The sequence below is a fragment of the Megalops cyprinoides genome, chromosome 19 (genome assembly GCF_013368585.1).
Source record: "Megalops cyprinoides isolate fMegCyp1 chromosome 19, fMegCyp1.pri, whole genome shotgun sequence".
NCBI classification, from domain to species: Eukaryota; Metazoa; Chordata; class Actinopteri; order Elopiformes; family Megalopidae; genus Megalops; species Megalops cyprinoides.
The window spans coordinates 8,779,929-8,802,361 of NC_050601.1; the positions used below are offsets into that span (position 1 = coordinate 8,779,929).

General features: G+C 41.0%; 1 protein-coding gene across 1 annotated transcript in view; it reads right to left on the reverse strand.

Annotated features, from left to right (window-relative positions):
* sdk1a (sidekick cell adhesion molecule 1a) overlaps positions 1-22,433 on the reverse strand; it is a 251,719-nt gene that overhangs the window by 102,309 nt on the left and 126,977 nt on the right. The window contains exon 5 of the mRNA XM_036552383.1: positions 9,110-9,243. Coding sequence (XP_036408276.1) covers positions 9,110-9,243 — 134 coding nt within the window. The remainder of the gene's footprint in view (positions 1-9,109; positions 9,244-22,433) is intronic.

Below are 22,433 nucleotides of genomic sequence, written 5' to 3' on the forward strand. Positions count from 1 at the left end.
AGGGTGTTATCATCTTGGAATATGAGAACATCTTGAGGAAACAATGTTTACACCACAGGGTACATCCGTTTGCCTGAAATCATTTTTCAATCCTTGGCTGTAATTTTACCTTGCCGAGTAATAACTGGGCCCAATGACTCCTACGAGATGGCTTCCCAAACCATAACAGATCCACCACCATGTTAAACAGTTGGGAACAGGCAATGTGGTCATTACATCCAGTTATGCATTGCTATACACTGGCTTCGTTACAAGTGGTTTCCAAATAGCAGTTGTACCATAAATACCAGCTTTGGTCTGTATCAAATGTACAGTCTTTAGCAACAATCTGTTGTTAACTGTCTGTCTATCCCTGTCAGTGACCTTCAAACTGAAACCACTGTTCGTCTTTCCTAATGCAGTTTTTTCCTCATTTGACAATGCCATCTCAATTTTCAATACTGTTCCTGGTGACACATTGATGATGTTGCCTTTCTGTGACTGCAATTCAGGCATTTGAACTCTGAAAATCTGAAAATCTGTTACATCTCTCGTGTAGCTTTAGAAACACACATATTAAAGTATTGATTTTAAAATGCCCTTTATAGCAACACAGAAAGATTGATAATCAGTATTGACAGTAATATGGAACACGTGTAGACTCCTTGTTTAATTGTGATTTAGTTACTTCAAAACATGAGCCCTTTTTCATTTGGCATTGCCATTATTTTTTCTACCTCCTGTAGATGCCTTGCATTTTACACTGGATTATAATCAATCATGTTATATTGGTATGTCACAAAACAGCAATGATAAAATGTTCAGAGTGATATTAAACCTATCATAAACACTTTATACTGAAAATTCAGCTTTTTATGAACCCATCTAGGGAGATGATAGTCATCTCATTTTTCATTTGTTTAGAATTCTCAAAAGTCATGGGAGTAGTTTTTTTTGCAGTTATTAACAAGAGGACAAACAAAAATCCTTTAAGCACCCTGAATATCCCAGCATCCCCACAAAACATGCACTGTCCCTTCTAATCAAGTGTTCCATTCATATTACAGGTGACAAGTTATCAAGCCACAGATATTGCAAACCAAACAATCTCCAAGGGAAAGCATTTGTTTCCGATAGAGCCAATTAAAGGCGACGATGAATGTCAGGGACGAGACCTGAAGCTTTATGCTTGAGCTAATCAAATGCTCCTAACACACTTCCCAAACAGGAACATCTGGCTAATCAAATAGGGAAACAAATGATAAAATCAAGAACAAAGGGACAGACAATGATATCCAGGTAGAGGAGACCTGCTTTAACACAATCAGTGCTAAAATCATCCCTCCTCCCTCTGGGACTCTCTCAGTGGAGTAGACAGGGCTTTTGATTTGAGTCTAATCAGGCGCTGGGAAGATTATTATAAAAATTTATGGAGGAGTTCATTAAATCTTAATGACGCTATTCTCAAAATATTCGACATGCTGTATTCATCTTCCCTCTACCTCCCCTGAAAGAGGAGGGAGTGGAAAAAAGGAGGAAGGAGGGACAGGGTGAGCAGGTTGAGAATTGGAAAAGTTTTTCCATGTTTCACAGAGTGTTTTCATACTGAGGATAATTATTCGTCTTTAACCTGCCCCATAAATAATACCTGGATATTTAGCTGGCTAAAATGCACTCCATTTTATATTCAAGGTGAACAATGATGTCTAGCCCAGAAGAGGGCAAAGGGAAGAGGGCAAAGTTAGCATGCTAATATGTTTATGTAGCAGAGATTTCTAATGCACCAGCATTCATGTTGTCAACGCTCTTATATTACATTAAATTACATTACACGCATTTAGCAGATTCTCTTATCCAGAGCGACTTCAAGCACAACAGAACATAAGTGTATCCATTCATCTACATGCGCAACAGTGTCAGACCAGGCAAACAAACATTCCCAGACCAGTAAGTGTAAGCATAACACTATTCAAGCCCTACTACAAGTTTACTTGCGCAACTTGACTACGCAACAGAAGCCAAGTAAACTATGATACATCAGTTACAAAGAATCCAGAATACTACATGCATTACTACACATAATACTCCTTTGTCCAGAGCTACCAAGTGAGGACAGAAAATATTTTCATGTTCAATGAGTATACTGCTTTTAGGAAATTATTACAGCAAAACATTTAACAAATGCTTTGTGCTTTGCAGCTTTTTTAATGCAGAACAAAAATCATGTGAAGTAACAGAATATGGCTGCTTTAATTTCATTTAACTCTGACTTCCATGTACCTGTGGGAAATCTACAGGTTGACAAACCACTTTAATGGCCACGATTTGAAATGTGTCGCAATTGCTATATTATGAATGATTATATTATGGGTGGTTACTCTGTATTGTCTGAGTTCAGAAATAATCTTGTGAAAATGAAATGAGTATAGGAGTATCTTGTTTTGTTTTTTCTTTCAAACCACATTTCTGAATCCTCCATGGTCTGCATGGCATAAAAGCCCTTAAAATGCTTTTTAGAGTTGATTTTATTGATTGTGTATGGTTTTCATTTTCCCCCCCGAAAAAAAAAAAACAAAACAATTTCCTGCATTGGACAACAATCACTGAGACCTTGCTCTATGATGCTAAACCTCAGGGTAAAGCCCAAGCGGCTAATGGTTCAAAGCTTGTCTATTATTTTTTAATCAATACGCCTACATCGATGGAATTGTAGTTGGGAGATACGTGCACTATATTCAGCGGGGAGACTAATTTGAAAAAGCAACAACAACTGCATTAAAATGTTTTGGGATTCGAGACAAGGCTTGGCATTGTATCTGGAGGAGTCCCATCAATATTGCATATACATCCAGCCTCTGTCTTTTGTTTTATATTTCATTGTGATGTTGCCTTTTTACATTTTAAGTGGCTCATCACTGAAAGAAACCCCATGCATTTTGTCAGTTCTATAGCAATTGAAAGAATGCATGCTTCTTCAGTAACCCCAGTTACTGGTCAAATGTGAAAAAAAAAAAACAGAAAAGGCATGAGAAACACATGTGCCTCAGAAACCTACTGCTGCATCAGTCATAGACAAATGCTAATGTCTAAGGCTGACTTGACCACATCAATGGGGAGACCTGCTTAACTGAACTAGCATGTTTGCCAAGAAGTAGCTGAAGTGAGGCTTAAGGTTTACTGCCCATTAGAAAATCAGATAACTTAACATTAACTAACCTTATTCCATTGTCACAACATTGTGATTACTTTAGGGACCTACAACAACACATGGTTACATGGCAAATACACTGAATATCCCTTGTTCTCATCCTGACCCTATCCCTAACCTTAACTCCACCTCTCCCTTTAATTTAAACCCTTAATTTAACCCCAACCCTAAAGACAAACACAACTCAACTCTAAACTTTTATGCCACAAGAGGACTTATGTGACAGTGTGAAAGTGCATAGCAGCAACACAGCAGTTACACACCACGGAGAGGAGTAGAGCAAGAGTGTAAAATTACCTGTGTGCTTCATTCAGTCACTCTTTTCCACCAAAGATACATAAGTGTATAAACAGGCTGAATAAGGGATAATGGGCCAGTGCAGCTCCACCTGCTGCTCTGACAGCCCCTGCATGGCACACAGCTAGCCTCCGTGGAGCGACAGACAGGCAGGCATGTACTGCGGATGCAATTTCTCACCGAAGAGCAAGATGGATGGGGACGACCTTGGCTGCACTAGTATCACACCACTTCACTGCACTTACAAGCAGATAAAGTTTTAACAGCTGAAATATACATATGACTGTGATATCTGGCTGAATATGTCTCTGAATTGTTTATCAGGGGACTGGCTTTGTTTTCTGGGTGATGAGGACGGAGTAATAACAAAAAGGAGCCAGAATATGATCAGAAGAGGAACAGGTAGACAAAATAACGTATAGCCATGTAAGTATTTCTACAGCTGTTTCTGAATGATTTCAATCACCTGTACTGTCAAGGCACACCAGTTAACTGGGCCTGGGTTAGACCTGGGTTAGAGTCTGAGCAGCAACATTCACTATCAGACATGGGTAGGTCAGCCAGGGTTCACTTGATCACCCGTCTGAGAGCCGCTCAGATTACATCACTGAAGGTGTGCCTATCCTCCAGTCAGCATTTACTTCACCGCGGTAGAGTGCGCGCTTGTAGTGTAAAAACTAGCCGCTGGCTGCCTGTGAGTGTGTCTGAGGATTGTGTTTGTTTTGCTTCAGCACTCCCTCTCGAGAACAGAGGGCATTTGGAAAGGTGAGCTTAATGTACCACAGCTGTTGATTCCAAAAAAGGGGTGAACAGAGGAGAAACCACAAGTGAAAATACTAAAGAAAGAAATAAGTGTTAAGTTGTCGCCATGTCGTAAATATACGATGGGACATCTCCTTGGATATACTTTCCTTTTCAAGATATGCTCGTGAATGCACCGTACACACAGAGCGCACACGTACAAAGAGGTTCGACAGCCTGAACTTTCAAAAAAAAGACTTGAAAAAAAGTTCACTGTAGCTGGGTTTCTGAGGGAAGATGGCCATTGAGCTGGGTGCAGACTGCAGCAGAGATGGCAGCAATTTGTGGAGGAGGAGCGCTACAGAGTGGAGCAGAGTGGTTAAAACAAAGACCATAGAGCAGAGTGGCTATGGAAGTTAGTGAGCAAGGACCATTCATAATGAACGACCTTTTCAGCTCACAAGCTCTGCATATAGCACACCTGAAATTACATAGCGCTTAGATATTCCACCACAGACTACTAAATTACAGTAGGTAAATGTCAAATGAGTGATATAATAGTTCTTGGGGTAGCAAATCTCCAACTTAACAGGTAAAGGATCCCCTGTCTAACTTTCTGCTGTACTCACATCAAAAACCATATGATTTGATGAACAGATTCACACAGAGGGGAGATACTGTCCAAAACACATGACAAATGGATCTGAAACCATTATATCCATCTGGTATCAATGATTAACTTATCTGAATCAAAAGTCCAACTTTGCTCTCATTTGAAATCCAGTTCTGACAGAGAGCAGTGGAAAACGTGACATGTGACAGTGATAACGAAAGATAACCAATGAGGATTCTACCGTCTGCGTCTAAAACGGAGGCGCCAGAGAGGGCCTGTGTTGATGCTGCCTTTTTGTTCCAACCAATTACCCTGTCTTATTCAGTCCTATTAGGTCATTAACTGTATACAGCATATTTATGCTGATGCATTTCTGAAAATGTACTGCAGTAAAACGCTTGAGTACAGGGACCATGTACAATGTTCAGCTGTAATGTAATGTAAAAATTTTATCAAAAAAGGCCAGACCGAGCTGAAAAACAAACAAAAAGGCCAGACTGAGCTGAAAAACAAAAAAAAAACAAAAGGGATAATTGTACAATTAAAATTGGTGGCTGGAGCAAAGAGCGGCATCCACAGTAGCTCTCCAGGAGCTGAGCTTGCCTTGATTCTTACAGGAAGGGGATAAGAAACAAAAAGCCTAACAGTGGTGATGCCATTCTGTCCCCCTCCCTACCACGCCCAGAAGCCGAGCATTCACTTCGTTTTTGAGGGCCAACTTCCTGGGGTGGGGGGGGGGGGGGGGGGGTGTCTCCTGCAAACGAGGTGCGTGGTTATTTATTTATTTATTTCTCTCTAGACAAAAAAGTGAAACAAAAAGTGAAAGTTTTGCCCCCCCTGAAGGCCCAGCAAAGCTGTGCAACTGGACTGCGAACAAACCCGCCGGCTGCCCTCATCTTTATTGCATTTCCCGGCCGGTCTTACCCACTTCCAGCAGCCCACTGGCAGGGCTCCACGCCGCACCCTTAAACACTGCTACTTCCTGTTTCGCCCCCCACACTCCTCCTAGTCCCTGATGAAATATTCATGACGCAATCTGCTCCTCAGGATCCCCAGTAAGTCCGCAGCATCTGCCAGCAGCGTCTCCGTCTCCGCAAAAGGCAGGGATCGTCCTCCCGCCCGTGGCCTGCAGTGCCGCTAGATATCACATCGCATTCACTGCCGGTGGGACCTGGCTGCCTTTGTGCTTGCAGTTAACTACACCCACACTGGATCCTGCTTTATGCCCAGATGAAGTCACTGCAGAGCACGATAACACAGCACAAACCCAGAGAGATGGAGAAGCAGAGCTCTAAGTTGCACGCGATTTTTCACTCTCGGTTTTGCAATTCCAAAGAGCGGCAGGTGCGCTACATGCAATTCATGCAGGTGATGGGCGGCCCTGTGGTCACTAAGAGGCAGGTTTGGATCCTGGGTGGGCGTCTACACACGCGCAGGTGCCTTCAGCAACTCCTTCAGTAAACCTCCAAGCAATAAGTAATAGTTCAGCTGCAAGTCACCCTGCATAACGGCGTCTTCTAAGCAAATGAATAATGTAACAATGTGCCTTGCTTTATGGCGCTGAAATACTGACCCGCACAAGTCTGCTTTATTGACACCTTTGTTCTCAAACCCACCGAGCTGGAAAGCAATAACGGCACAGTTCCCCAAACTGCCACTGCTGGTTTAACACAGTGGACAATGATTCCAACAGAGAGAAATGGGGCAGAGCTCCACACCCAGCTGCCTACAAATGAGATTATTAGTAACAGTGAATAATGAGGCAGTTTCTAAGTTGAATGTCATTTCCTTTCAAATATCCCCGAGGTCACGGAGTCTTTGAAACAATGCGAAGCTGCCGTTACAATTTAATCTAATTGTCCAAATCCAGAACCATTCAGAATTCTTCAGTAGGCAATGACCCAATGATCTTGAAATCGTGACTTTGACAGACAAATGAATACAACATGGCCAGAAGTCCTTTACTGGCTTAAAAATCAACAGAAACTAGACATCAAATTAAAAGGGGAGATCAGGGGGTGACTTAGTGGGGTCTCATAACACAATAGTGCCTAATGCAAAGATTTAAAGAGCAACTGAACCTGAGCAGTATTCTCCATTAGACCCCAGTACTTTCCAAGACACAGAGGGGAGATTCGAAAAGCCAGCAAATACCTCTATAACCTTGTTAACCCCTGTGAGAAGGAGCATCAGCCTGACATCCACACACAAGCAAGTCCAGAAATCTCCAGTCCCGTGGTCAGGACCGATTATGATGTGGTTTATAACAACATTAAGGTTACAACTTTCAAATGCAGTATGTTTCACTGATAAAGTGCTGTATGAAAGTTTTTTTTTTCTGTTTCAGAGTTAACATAGCTGCTGAGGTCTGACATTTCAAAATAATTTGAATGTCCGTTATGAATATCAATCATCGGAATCAGAATACGAGAATGCTTTTGTCTTCCCGTATACTACCAGTCCAGCTACTAAGTGCTTGAAAATTTTCAGTCCCTTGTTCCTAATCATATCTTATCCTTCATATTTTCAGCATTGGCTTTAGAGAGAATCAAAAGTCTAACCTGAAAGACTCATTTAAAGTGCATTTGTGCAGGGCACAACAATTTGCGTTAATGCACTGAGTGTGTCAGTCAAGTGGTAATTACTAGCTTGGTGCTGGGATTTTTCAACTGTGATTGTATGTCTACTCTCAGAAAAGCTCCAAACACGAAAAATAAACTCATTAAATGACTATAATTGCACACTGTACTCTGTTCAACAGCTCAACACTAATCATTTGAAGTGACAGCCTGACATTGAAGATTGAAAAAAAAGAGAAGAGGAAAGGATAGAGAAATGTCCCAGTTAAAGGACCAGTATGTTAATAAGATTATTGAGTACTAATTTGAATTAAGACAGTCAATGTAAAAAAAAAAATAAAAGGTGCAGTTTTTCATGTTTTTTTCTGAACCTGTTTGATGTCTTCACAATTGAATCAAACAAATAATGCCACCAATCCTACAAATATATTGAGCCTATTGAGCCTATATAACAACTTTGATGTGTCCATGGTTCCTCTGTTTATTCAGAATGTATGTACCACCATGTTGACAGATACTATCCACTGGGGGCCCTCTGGCCCAGGGCATTCCTTCAACAACAGTATGGAAGCAGAAGGAAAACAATGTGTGTGAGTGCAGTTGATGTCACCATGGTGTGAACTGATGATTCATAAACTGTGTTTTAGGGGTCTACAGAGCTTTGGGTCGACAGAGGGGCTAAGGTCGCTCAAGAGATCCATGAAAAAATAAACATATCATATACTCATTTCACAGAAATTCAGATGCATTAAATTGTATGCTATACCAGTTCAGTACATGTTTAGGCATATATTATTGCATGCAGTCATTTTACAGCAGGCTTGGAAACATTTCTGATCCCCTACTCTAAATAGAGACACAGAGACATATGGGAATCTGCTGAACTCCAACCAGGAGGTTTCCAGCTAAGCATAATGACACATTCTTTTCCCACTGTGTCGCTTTCAGGATCTAACTACTCGATGATTCATAACAGAGCACTACTTCCATTGTAAGGGCTTTACAATCTCCCTCTTTTAACACATGTCAAGGGAATGTATATTTGGTGTTGAATTTAAACAAACATTTCAAAGATTTAATTTTAATCTCTCCGAAAAAGTAGCAAAAAGTATTTGTAAAAAGTATTGTAAAAAAAGATACAATGCCCCATACAAAGGTACAGTATCTGTCGCACACCTGGTACGTCCAACCAATCACTGTCCCTGGGTTTATCATTTGAAAGAAAAATTCTTTACATTACATTATTCTCATTCAGCAAAAGCTCTTCTCTAGAGTGACTTAAAATTTTGTCTGTTTATACAGTTGGATATGTACTGAGACAACTGTGGGTAAAGTACCTTACCCATGGACACAACAGCAGTGTCCCAGCAGGGGAATTGAACCAGCCACCTTTTGTTTACAAACCCTGCTCCTAACCACTGAGCCATACTATTGGCCTTTTGAGGGATATGTGTAGAGTTCTCATCCTTTTAGCACTCATACAGATGTAATGCGACAGTAAAGAATAAAGAGGAACAAAAGAGAGAGGAAATGTACACTAGAAATAATAAAGCAGACTGACTCAGTGTATGACAGCATATTATTCTATATCCCATAGATAAAAGACCTTGGATTCCATTTCTTGGTCAATGGCAGCATTGTGCCAACAGCCACACGCTTTTACAGAGTTGAGATGTTTCAGCCTCTACTCACTCGCTATGTTCAAGTAAATGGATGGGCTTGTCTTGTTTTCCCCGTTCTTTTCATTGACTGCTTGAACGTAGTACCTCCCTGCATCGGCTGCTGCCGTAGAGAGCACCACCAGCTGGTTGTCCAAGGTTATGGCTCTGTGGACAGTAAGAGAATAAAATGACATTGTATTACTTCACAGGCAGTTTGGGGAAATTGACAGAATCTTTCCATAATCAGTTAAAAATACTCCATTGTACATAATGTACATTATTCTGTAATGTGCATTAAATGTACAATATGCATTAAAAATAACCCATTACTTTATATAAGTGCATCTCCTTTACAAAGGAGTGGTTGCATTTTTTATTCACTACATGCTTTTTCCTCACTATGTTAACTAAAGCAGTGAATCTGTGAATGTATTCCATAATGCTGCAGCGTGCTCTGAATGCTCTCAATTTCATAACAGCAGCAACAGAGTAACTTTGAACTGCTACTTCCGAGTGGCTTAGTTGGCAAGAGGCCTGTCTTGAGAGCAGGGTGAAGTGAGCCCCATGGCCTGGGCATGAAACCGGCTGTGTTATTTGCCAACAATGTCCAGGAGCCCACAGCAGCCAAGCAAGCTGGCTTCACTCTGTCCAGGATAAAGGTGGGCAGGTCAGTCAAACTTTCCTGGTCTCGCTGCTGTCAGGTGCCTGCAAGATGACATCAGTGGAGTAGCGCAGATCATCCAATGACTGCCCACTCCACTGTAATGTACTGTGTAACTTCTAGTGTGAAAAATAGCTATTGAGGGGATAGAAGTGCATTGGAGGATCCCATTTGTCTTGCTTCAGTGCTTCTGCAAGAATGCACAGCTTGTCTCAGTCAGACTAGACTAATATACAACTGGCAATTCCAAATAAGGGTTGCATAAGGGGAAAAAATAAACTGCTGCAGTCCTGACCACTATAACACTAATACCAAGGTAAAGAATAAAGGAATAATCCCTTTCTCAGTATCTAAAGTACAGAATGTGAATAAGACATAATGATCAAATGAAATGCAGACCACTAAAACTGTACACTAATACACTAATACACTGAACTGCATACTAATGTACATTATTTACATGCATATACACATACATAAACACACATAAAAATACAGTATTTGACAAAGGAAAACAACAGTCACAGCAAACAAAGATCAGAAAAAAATTATTTGCTAGAAATACCAACACAGCAGTATACCCATCTGCACTTCAAAGGCTAAATGAGATTAATTAACATCATTCATGTCATTAATGAAAGACAGCAAAAGACAAAAAACAGAACCCACCAAAAGCCCAGGCTGGGTTCCTGATGCTCGTAAACACAGAGGGCGTCTTCTTTCTTTGACTCTAACTAATTATACCATCATGCCTCCATGTGAAGCCCTGCATAAATCTGTGGACTTTGCTTGATATTAGTCACATGGGCTGCTTCGCACTACCAACACCAGAAGAGATGCCCCTTAGTCCTTCACAATTATGACCTGATGAAATTCAACTTCTACAGTTCACCATCTGTTTCAAAGAACAGTTGGAGTGTTCTCTGAAAAATAAAAAAAATATGGGCGATATACTTTACCATTTAACATGCGTATCTAATTAAAGATGTGCATTTGTACGCAGAGACACTACGTGTTTGACAAAGAAGCCCAGCTATATTTAGTGGGACATACCAAGCCCACACCAAGTTATAGGCTCTGACAGGGCTGATTTATAAAATGCTAAGTCACAACAACTCCACTCTTTCCATGGCATTGTTTTTTTCTTCCCTTTAGAAAACTGCCCTTGGGTGTTTTTTGAGTGCAGAAGTTCACTAAAAGGTCAATAAAATTAATTTCACCCATATGCAGCAAAGCCAAAAGAGCTGTGTTCTTGTTTCATCCACTGGGAAATGGCACTTACACTGCCGCACTGTGAACACGTTGACACATTTAATTAGTGATGAGTTAAAGGTCAAATTTTGCCAAGTGAACCAGCACTGAGGATGCCATTTATGATATGTTAACTCTGGAAGAAATCAGATTACTTTTTGACCCTACTGAAAATTTGACTGAAGAAAAAAAAAAGTGTAAATACTGTCTGGTTAGATTCTCTTTTTTTGTACCAACTGTCAGTTTAATATTCCCTTTCCTGGTTTCAATACTAAATGAGGATTGTCAAAATAAAAGTACCTTCAAACACTGCTTGAAGGAGAAGCGGGAGATGAAGGCTGGGCCATGCTAATGAGGATGCAGCCTGCTGTACAGCTCTGTGGTTGGCAGAAACCTGGCTGAAAAGTTGTTCTCGGCATGGGAGCTTTTGGGAAATGATGGGGCCCCTCACAGATGCCACAGGCAGCTTTGGAAGGTCAGACTAGTCTGCTTTAATTAACTTTTAATTAAAAAGGCTACCAACCTGAAAACAGCTTGGTCGGCCTTGCGGTTTCTTAATTTCTACACATCCTTACCTTGTTGGCTTACTGGAATGATCTAGATGAACTGAGGCTTCACCCAGAAGGTTTAAGCTTCGCAGGATGTTAACCTGTTTCCCTGGTTTCCTGAAGAATGCACATAACAGCATGTTTATATTGAACATACCCAACCTATTATAGGTTGACCCTGACTAGATTCCATTGCATTTCTCCTGAGAAATGGCTGACAGGGGTTCAATGACTAAAGAGAACAGTGAGGGGCATAATGGGCACCACTGTCTTATGCCCCTGGGGAAAGAGCAGACCTGATATCCATCAGAAGGTAATTACATATGCAGCTTGGGAGACATGTAAGCCATTATACCTGTTAAGAAAGGGATTGCCAAGATAACGTGACATAAACCGTAGAAAAAGGGGTGTAAAGCCTCAGTGATTACAAATGTAGATGGTGTCTATTTTAAGATGTAGCTGTGCTATTTAACACTGTCAAAACCTGCCACAGCACTACACTGCGTAGAGGCATGGTAACAAGCCAGCTGTTTGATGAAAACCAGCCTCAGTGAGCTTCACCGCGGTGGCAACTTGAGCTGGCCGTGCAGGATTCATGTGTACACATTCCCTACTTTCACCACCAGAGAAGTAGGCCTACACGGTTCAGACAGATCAGTAATTTGGCACATTAATAAAATCAAAGAGGCGGGCAAGCAGAATTTAAACCCTCCATCTGTTGAAGCCGGCTCATGAGCGTTGAATTCAGCGCAGCCCATTTTCACAAAAACTGGAGCCATCCAGCAAATACACACATCACACAGCCATCTCTGCAAGGCCAAACCCAAGTCCCCACTGATCTCAGTGATGATTTGTTTATCTGAGGTTGGAAGGTTTTTCTCATTTTCAGCCCAAATGGACCAGCTGCTATTCAAAAAGATTGCGCATGGTTCCAGCATCATTTGATGTCAGTACTGTAATATCAGAGCCCATTACATTAAGCCATAGTTGCGTTTTGTTGTACATAAATGAGCATAATTACCTATGACACTTTCACATGTGATCTGGAAATGGTCTGTGATAATTAATTATATTTGTTATATTAGCTGATTAGCCAAGTAAAATATTTTGGGGAATATCTTTCACAATCAAAATGTACTTCCAGTAAGAAAAAAGCAGCTCAAAAAAAAGTTCTGATTCCACATTTTTTTACTATAAAATCTATCATCCACCCAGGAACTTGACATGTTTGGTAGAGGCTTATTTTGTCATACAGTCCATAAAGGAATGCAAAACTAAACCTTTATGACACAACGTGCCTTGAATACCACAATGAAAGATACAGCAATATTCCATTCTGCTTTGAAAAACAGCACAGAGAGATTGCATTTATCAAGATAGCTTGTACCTACTTTCGGAACGCGGGCTTACAGAATGCATACTTTCATCTGTTGCCATAAATTACATTTTCAAAATAGGTCCACAGATCTAGATTGCATGACAAGGTAATTAAAATGTCAGCACCTAACACTGTGCTCTCGTGCTCCATCAGAGCATAATGCTGTACGCATTACACCGTCTTCTGATTGTGATGTATGGTGATGGTTAAAGAATGAGCTCCAGAAATGTGGAAATGGTGCTACTATACGACGACGGAATTGCTTTTCCGGGGTATTTGTGCAGGTACACAACATTATCACATCTTTTTTTTCCCCGGACACACCGACCTTTGAATGCCAAACTTAGGTAAGCGTCACATTTTTGTGTGCTCCGCAGAATTTTTCATTCACTTCAGGGAGCGCCGAGCTCGAAATTTGATTTAAAGTTCAGTCTTCATCTCAGAGTTGAGCACAACCCGCACTGCAGTGAGACTGAACCTGGGTCTCTGCCATTGTCAAGACAGAGCAGCGTTCCCATTAACATCTGACTCACCAGGATCCTTCAGTGATGCTCATCCACGACTCCAGATCAGTGCCAGCACATAACCCTTCACCTACAGTCCATCTCATACCCCTCCTCTGTTTTCTCTGTCTCTCCTGGTATGTAAAACATCACTTTATCACTGTACTCAGATGAATCTTACAGGGGAGGATGACAGTATATCATTTAAACCTTTGATTATCGATTAATTCCTCAGAACCTTTTACTGATGCTGTTCCCTGCTTAGACTACTGGCTATCCACTCTCAGAAGTATTTCGGTGCTCAACAGTAACTCATTATGTATCATTCACTGCATCTTCATTCAAGGGACGAAGCTTTTTGAGCACTTCAGTAGCCTCCTGCAGATTTCACTCAACATTCTTTAAATTTCTGCTACTGCATTCATGTGATCCATGAAGAAAAAAAAAACACATATACAGATAAAATGCAGGCCACAAAGATCACAAGTAATATCCAGCATTTGGCTGTTCAGTGAGACGGTGTAAATTAACAATCCCAAATTACTTAAACAAGCACTCATGCACCCCCTCACCTTACATAGTCCTACTCATTCATTTATTTACATTTATCCATCCCTAATTTTAAAGCTGATTGTGAATGGCCTGTTTGAGGAACTTCCAATATCATCCTTACCTTTCCTACAGAAGTACAAAACAAATACACTAGCATGCATGTACTCCCCATGTACTGAAACCATCTGCTGTCTAGTATCAAAATCAACAAAATTGCTAGAATGAAGGACAGTGTTGCCCCAGAAAAACATTTATAAGGTGATTTCCACACACTGCAGAGATGTCTCCACAATGGGCTTTACAACCAAGGACCTAATTAACCTACTACCTTTAGTTGGCAGCTGCAGGCTAGCCCAGGGCGAATAGAGCACACCACCACATTTGCTCCGACCTGCTGCCATTTCTGTTAAACACACTTCTTCCTGTCAATATTTCAGTTGATAACCTGTTCTTATCATTATCCTTGATTGGATACCAGTTTATGGCACTAGTGACATGCTATGACGGTGGCTGCTGTCCTTTAATTACAGTTTTTAATAAGTGAATTTTATCAACCTTGTGACATACCAAACAGCAAGCAAAAGAACACTTAGGGTTTTTTTAATTAAAAGGTGAAGTTTTATTAATAATGAGAACAGAATTTCTTTAAGTAAAATATGAGCAGAGCATTGCCAGAGGCAATACGCAGGACAGAGGAGTCCAATATTACTCTGTCTTAAACAAATTAACACATTCAATCAACCCTGCAGATTACTCTCTGGACCATCGACCATCGACTCAGTCAAGCCGGTGTGTCAAGGATCACGTGACCGTAACACATATATGATGGGGAGTAGACTGTAGACTGCTCAAAATAAGGACAAACATAATAAAAAAGGCTGAGAAGTATAACCTCATATTGAAAAGGGAAATAATCTATCAGGCTTCTTTATAGTGCTGAGTTCATATAAACATTGCCGTGCTAAAATAAGCAAGGCATAAAATGTTTTCAATATCTGACTCAGTGCAAATTCATTTAGACCAAAACAGGTATCCTGAGGCAGTGCTATATAATGTTATATGACATCAGCGCCGCAATATTGCTCCTCTGCGCTTTGATTGATAATGTAGCACCACATCCATTTGACAGGAACTCAAAGGCACTAAATTCCACCACAGAGTAGCACAGATAACTCTAATTGGACCGCTGAAACTGTTAAATGTCAGTAGCGTTAAGGCCACTGAGCTAATTGGAGGAGAGTGATCTGGGACCTTAGCTCAGAGTTCTTGCCATATTACAGCTCTTTCCGAAGCTCTGTGCATGCATGCACGCTCTGCTGTAGATTCCTGCTGTCATACAATGCAGGATGGTAAACTCTAGATGACTGCCCCAGACTGAGCCGGGATGCATCGACAGCGTGCTTCTCGGCACCTCCTCTAATCTCTTTGCACCGTGACTTGCATGACCGCACACCTCTGGATCCGAGCTAAGCCTGAGAAAGCAACTTTTAATGCACATGGATTTATTCCACCCCCGCACAAGCAAATAAACAGGCCTCGCTCACTGTGGCGGTTAACTTTTTTTTTTTTCAAGTTGCTGCAGCGTGTAGCTTCAGGGTGGGAGTTTCAAAACGCGTCACTGGAAAGGCCTGAGAAAGAAGCCTAGGACTAAAGATAAACAGACACCGCTTCTCACTGGTGGGCTTTGGGTTCCTTTTCTCTTCAGAAGCTCAAAAGCATACAACAGACATCTGGAACAGACGTGGGCCCACACAGAAACAAGTTTAGAGCGGTTCGATCCTCAGAAGACTGGTGACGGAAAATAAATTTAGCACAGCCACACCTAAACAGATTTAGGACAATACCAGCACTGAGCATGTATGGAAGCACTCTCATTGTCCAGATAGAGAAAGTGAACAGAAGGTCAGAGAAGTTGGGGTCAAGTTGAGGTGCATGGGGGTGTGGCCCTACACCTGTGCTCTGGGACTGAACTGATGACACTCATCCCCCAGGCTGCCTTCAGATGGCATCCAAGCAGCTGTTTTTAATTTGTCATCCCAACCATGCAACAGGTCAATGGCTTTTACGTGGCTCAATGCAACACTCAACTTGCCTCGAGAGTTATTTTCTCAAAGAATCATACTACATTAGATGCCTTTTTACACAGACTCTCTTCACAGGCTGTTAGGATAGCAGGTTTCAGAACCTCCTATGCACTTTCACCTTTCCATGTGTACTTAAAAATGTTTTTTTTTTTTCTGAAAGATATCATTTCTCTTTTTAACATATTATCCAACTTTGTCCCAAAAAACAGCGATGATTATATCTGTACAGAAACACAAAAGATGGAAATGTCCCCCGGTCAGTATTATAATAATTCAAACAGAACAAATGTGAAGTACAGTAGCAGGACTTGTAAATGATTCCATTCAGTAATGTGCAACTACTGATTCTCCCTCCGTTGTTACTTCGGGTGCCCATTGTGCAGAAAAGTACCTTTGTTATTAATAATTCAGTTAGAGCCAGGTTCGGTCCGTAGGTTCACAGCTGGTTTCGTTTGGGGAGCTGTCGAGGTAAGAGGCAGGGAGCACGGCTTCCCTGCATCTGACCACAATTACTATATAACAGGAGTATCACTCTATCACAGGACTCCTCTCTTTTTTTGTGACCAATTTTTATTAAAAAATGTGCAAAATACAATAGCAGGTTTATCAAAAACACAAAACAATGAAACTCTCTGCAAACTGCCAGAGCTTGCAACAAAAGCGGGTGGAGTAATGTGTAATTAATACATTCAGAATAGCTTCCACTCTAACACAACAATGTATGCTACAGCACATAGGGTTGGTGTAGAGGATAATGCTTGGAAAATGTTGTCTCAAGCTTTAACAGTATGCATTATTGATAACAGACACTGAGTGATCAATCTAGGCAATGTGGGGGAAGACTTGCTGGGGTGATCCAAGATTGTATTTCTGGATCACCTCAGCAAATCTTTCCTCTCTACCCCCCCCCCCCCCCCCCCCCCCCCCCCCCTCCCCTAATATAATTTTCTTCTGGTGTAAAGTAAGAAAGTGTCAAGTATCATCGTTGGAAAAGGACACACTGAGATCCATAGGTAGAAGCTAAGAATCTTTGAATCTGTAAAACTCTTTGAATGTCGAAGAATCTCAGATACATAACACCAAAATCTGGATACCCTTGTGCATTTTCAAAACATATGCATACGCAAGCCCTGGTAGCATTTGTATTGCATGCATTTCAGACTAGACTACAATTTTATTTTTCATTTTATGGTGGAGTTGCCTATGCCCTGTTCATCACATTAAAGTGAATGAGGTGCAGAGCTGCGTTTTGAGAGATTGAGAAGTTGGGAAACAGTAACTTTTTAAAATTTTTAACCAGCAGAGGGGATATCTACTGTAGCCCATGAGGAGCTACCAATGCCCACTTGATATGTGGCACTGTCTCACTTTGCATGTTTTCAACGCTTCCATTAGTGCAATTTAAACTTGGGGGGTGAGAAGCCGTCCATCAGGACCCCACTCTTCTGAAACCTTGCTGCCTCTTGTACAATATATACAAAGTCCTTCTGTTGAACCTTTATGACATTACATGACGGACAAAAGTACAAACGTTCCTCACACACGTAACACTGTACCCATTCGATAGCATGTAACTGAGACAGAAAATGAACTGAACAAGTCTGGAATTATATAGTGATGTCCTGACTGATTGTGTATCAAAGATTGGAGTTCCAGTACCTCTCTACTGATTGGTATGTTGAACCTGTTACGTCGCACTTGTCACTGAGAAGGTCAGGTGGGAGATGCAGGGACTGTACACCAGCCCTTGTACAGTCAACGTGACAACAGAACAAAGCGAGTCAAAGGTCTTTGTTGTGTGGAAGGTGGTGGACAGTGCTGTCTGTTATCAGGAGAGATAGTCACCTGAAATGCATAGGTTGTGTGTGTGTGTGTGTGTGTGTGTGTGTTTGTGAGTAGCAGCAGTCAATAAGCAGAATTCTGTTTGAAGATTCTGGATCTGAACTTCTAGGGCTGTTGAAAAAACAGTTGCTATTTCAAGGCCCTCTGTTCTGGAGGGGAAATCAGGTTTCCTCTGAGCCTCCTCTAAGCATTACTATACTGGCCTAACACACACCCTTATCCAAGGCACCTAAGTTCATACTTCAAATGTTAACCATTTGTACAACTAGATGTATAATTTCACAATAAGGATAAGTACAGCAGTGCCTCACCCAGCATTCAACCCTTAAACCTCCTCATTGCTAACTGACCTCCCTAACCACAATACAGCATTTTCAACGGTACAAAATAACTCTAGTGGGAAAAAACTCATCATTACCATGACAACAGAGGAGAGGCATTTCTCACACTGGGAATGCCAGGGATACCCACTTTAGCCCCCTAACAGACAGTCACAGTCCTCTGACAGATGCTGTTAGGGACGGGGCCAAGCTGTGGCAGGAGGACATTAGTCCAGCACAAAGGGTGCAAACGGACAGGGGCGACAGCCTCCATGAAAAAAAAAAGAGTAAAACTCAACATACAGCAGAATTCTGGATGCATCCTCACATGTGAGGCAATCGAAGGAAAGACGAGGTGACCCAACAAAAAAAAAAAAACCTTGAAACTCGAACATACAAGTCACGCTACTAATTCCCACATTATTCCAGCACACCCTCCCCTCCCTGCTCACAATGAAACAGGTGCCCCCTTGTCACGCCGTACTTTGTCTCAACTTCATCTTCTTGGAGCTTCCAAACACACATTGTTTTCATTGACAAGATTTGTCAGGTTGCCAGGCAACGGGTTTGAAGACCGGGTCGCTTTTTATTGCTCCCTCAGTAACCTGGCATTCGCTTTGAGGGCTGGGTACTACTCTCCCATCTGCTGAGTGGCACGAGGCGGGCGCTATCTGACATTTCAAAGACTTTCTGTGCAATTAATTATGGAACACTTCCAGGCCCTGATTAAAATGATTTGCTTCATAATAATTTAACCTTCTGATTTACCTTCTGCTAGCCCTAAAAGGGGTGGGGGGAGGGGGGGGAGCTTACAGTATTGTAAAATATCTGCTCGGCAAAACTGTGGACGAGGAGCAGAAAACTAATTCCTCAGCAGTGAGTTCACTTTTTTCCCACTCCCATTAAATAGCAAAATGAAAAGCCTTAATAACTACCTCACACTACATCTAGAGCATACAGAATCAGTATATTGATGACTTAGGTGCTGTTATTATGTTCCTCTGAAGCCATGTCTATGGATAAGCAATAAGGAGAGATGCCCTGCATGTCCAGATCTAATCTTTCACCACAGTTTATGAAGCAATGAAATGCGGTCCTGTCACTCTAGAAAACACCACTGTATTTTGAAGTTATCATCCATTACTAGTAATTATCAAAGACACAGTATCAGCAAAAATATATATTAGATGGCACATTAAATTACATTTGCTAGGCAGACGGTCCAGACTGACTTACACACTTACATAATTTCTATCCATTGACAAAGCAGGGTACTTAGTGAGGCAATCTGGGTTAAGTACCTTGCTTGAGAGTCTAACAGCAGTGCCCCACTTGGGTACTGAAACTTTATGAGCTCTCTTTCCTTACCATTATGCCACACTGCTGTGCTGAACCCACAACCTTTACAGCAAAAACAAATTCAAACAATTTTATCAATACATCAGTTGAAATCATCCTAATTCTTTTTCATATCCCTCAGCAGTAGGACTGGGGTAATCTGGCATGGACCAGGATTTCATCTTCAAGATGCAAGTATAATTCAAACAAAATTGTATAGTGTTGTATCTCACCTTCACTATAATAGAAACCAACACCAAAGAGCACATAGTTTGCAATACAACAAAACAAGTTAATTTGTTGTTCCAAAAACAATTCCACGGCAGCTGAAGTCTCATTCAACTCCCAAAATACATTGAGAAATCTCTATCTCTGTATCTGTATTGAATAATGTCACAATGCATGCTGGGACTGAAGGCAGAGAGAAGAATCACAAGGGATCACTGTCCATTTCAACTTAAATTTTACCAAACAGCAAATCCCCATAAAAAATGGCTTCTTTGGTCCATGACAACCACCTGAGCATGTTTTGATGGCTCATACTGAGATTGTAAAAACACTCACAGAGAGTCTACATTCAAGGATCCACTTGATTTGCTGGATATTGGATATATAACATTCAGACATCAGAGGAAGTAAAAACTGAGAAATGACAGCAACAGTTCTTTCCCTCTGAGACAGTCCATGTGCATTTAATTTGGATATCCATTAAAACGAACAACTTAAAATGACATTTCTGGTTTGCACTTAAACTGCAGGGCAACTTTAGATGAGGGTAGTGACTGGAGTTGGAGTCAATTCCATTTCAATTCAGTCAATTCAGGGAATGAACTGAAATTCAATTATTGTACTGAAAATTGTCCACTATTTTCTAAGGTGATTTTTAAATTAATGAACTGAATTTTAATTCATTTACTGACTTGGACTAAACTGAAATAGAATCAACCCAAACTATGATCATGACACTGGGACAACCTGAGAAATTCAAAATGAATCTGTATGTTTACATTTCTTTCAAATTCAAAATGAATCTGTATGTTTACATCACTTTCCTGAAATGCTTGATTGTGAGTAAACACCTATTTAAACCTATAATTAGGTTTGCTACTGAACTTTGCTACTGAACTGTAAGCACAACTGATGACCAGACCTCACCATACTGACTGCTGTACATCCTTCTTGAAGTTTACCTCCTAGCAAAGAAACCTTCATACTCAAAGAAACAGTTCAGATATACATAGGACAGAAGAGCCAGATCCGCCTTCATCTCATTTGTCGTTGCTAAATTTTCACACCAGCACAAAAAGGTCTGAATTATCAAGATGAGGTAATGATTATTCCTTTCAAGTGCTTACTTCACCTTCATAGTGGCAGACCGCCACCGTTGCAAATTAATGCACAAGGTGCCAGAAAGACAGCCTGCTGAAGACTGAAGCCGAGGCCGCAGTGCTTTTGTCACATGTGTCCCAGCACCACAACGCACTGCCCCCCCCCCATCACTCCCCACTGAGCTCCACACTCCTGTCACTGTCACCTGTGAGACCAGATTCAGAGATATCTCATGTATGTCCCCCATCTCGGGGCAGAAAGCAGCAGCACTCTCAGTGGGTTCCAGAAAAGCCACTGTGACTGACAAGTGTCAGCGGAAGACTCCAAGTACCACAATCCTGATGCAGACAAAGAAAGAGAATTATTTCAATTTTATACGATATTTCCACATTCTTGACCTTTTTCCAGACATTCATTCCACTACATTAATGTACGGTAAAACAGGACTTGTGTCCAAAGGGACATTCCTTTGCAGTTGCCATTTCTGAAACCTACTGTTATGACAGAAATACTACAGGAAGGGCTCCACGCCATTTTCTCTCCATTGCAAATACCAGAAAAAAAAAAGGATTTGGAGGCTCTTTCTACCAGATTTTTTGTCACTTAGAAGTTATGATTTTGAGAGAAACGGTGTAAGCCTTTACATAACCATTCTATTAAGGTGTAAATTTGTCGTTCTAAGGTAAAACCCAGCTCTTAAACATTAACAAAAGCATCTATTGAAAAATAGCACAACTTATGGGAAATCTGACAACATTCTGGGTGATTGCAGAGAGATGCTAAAACATTCCTGAATCTATAACATTGTACAGTGCCTGTAATAGCAGGGAGATGCTAAAATATTCCCAAACTGACAACATTACCAAAGATAAGAAAAAGCTGGAATACTGACTGCAACTTTCTCAGCTACACAGCACCACAGGATATAACAACACAATACCTTCTCACATTCAGAGTTGTTAATATTGGTTTGTTTCAAGCAGTTCATAAAAATCCTTGAATCAACATACAAGCGATACCACTTGCAGAGAGAGGTACTTTCTACATCACAGCACTGAACTTGTCTTAGCTACATAACAATGTAATGATCTCTCAAATTTACATTTACAACACATTTCAAATTATGTTTCTGTCAAGACATAGCGCACACACAAGGCTGAGTGGAGGAATAATGAGATTCTGACATTTCATAATGTGTTGGGTTGGTGAGTGAGAGTTTCAAACAGCATTGACAATATAAGCGACAACAAAAAAGCTGCCAGAGGAATTATGTGTTAAATTAAGCCCATGCGCAGCTGACATACACATCATAAAGGAACGGTTAACTACTGCAACTACTTGGTGCAATAAAAATGACATTTACGTCAATACATTACCACTGTAATGGTGACTAAACTTTTTTTCAGTCAGTAGTTTCTACTGTATGTCATGCAGAGGTGTGTACGTGTTATGACAGCTAATAATTATCATACTACAAGAGCGGCAGGAAAAAATGTGACAAGATTCTGCAGAAACTGTAATCAAACAACTGCATGTTTACAAATTCCTT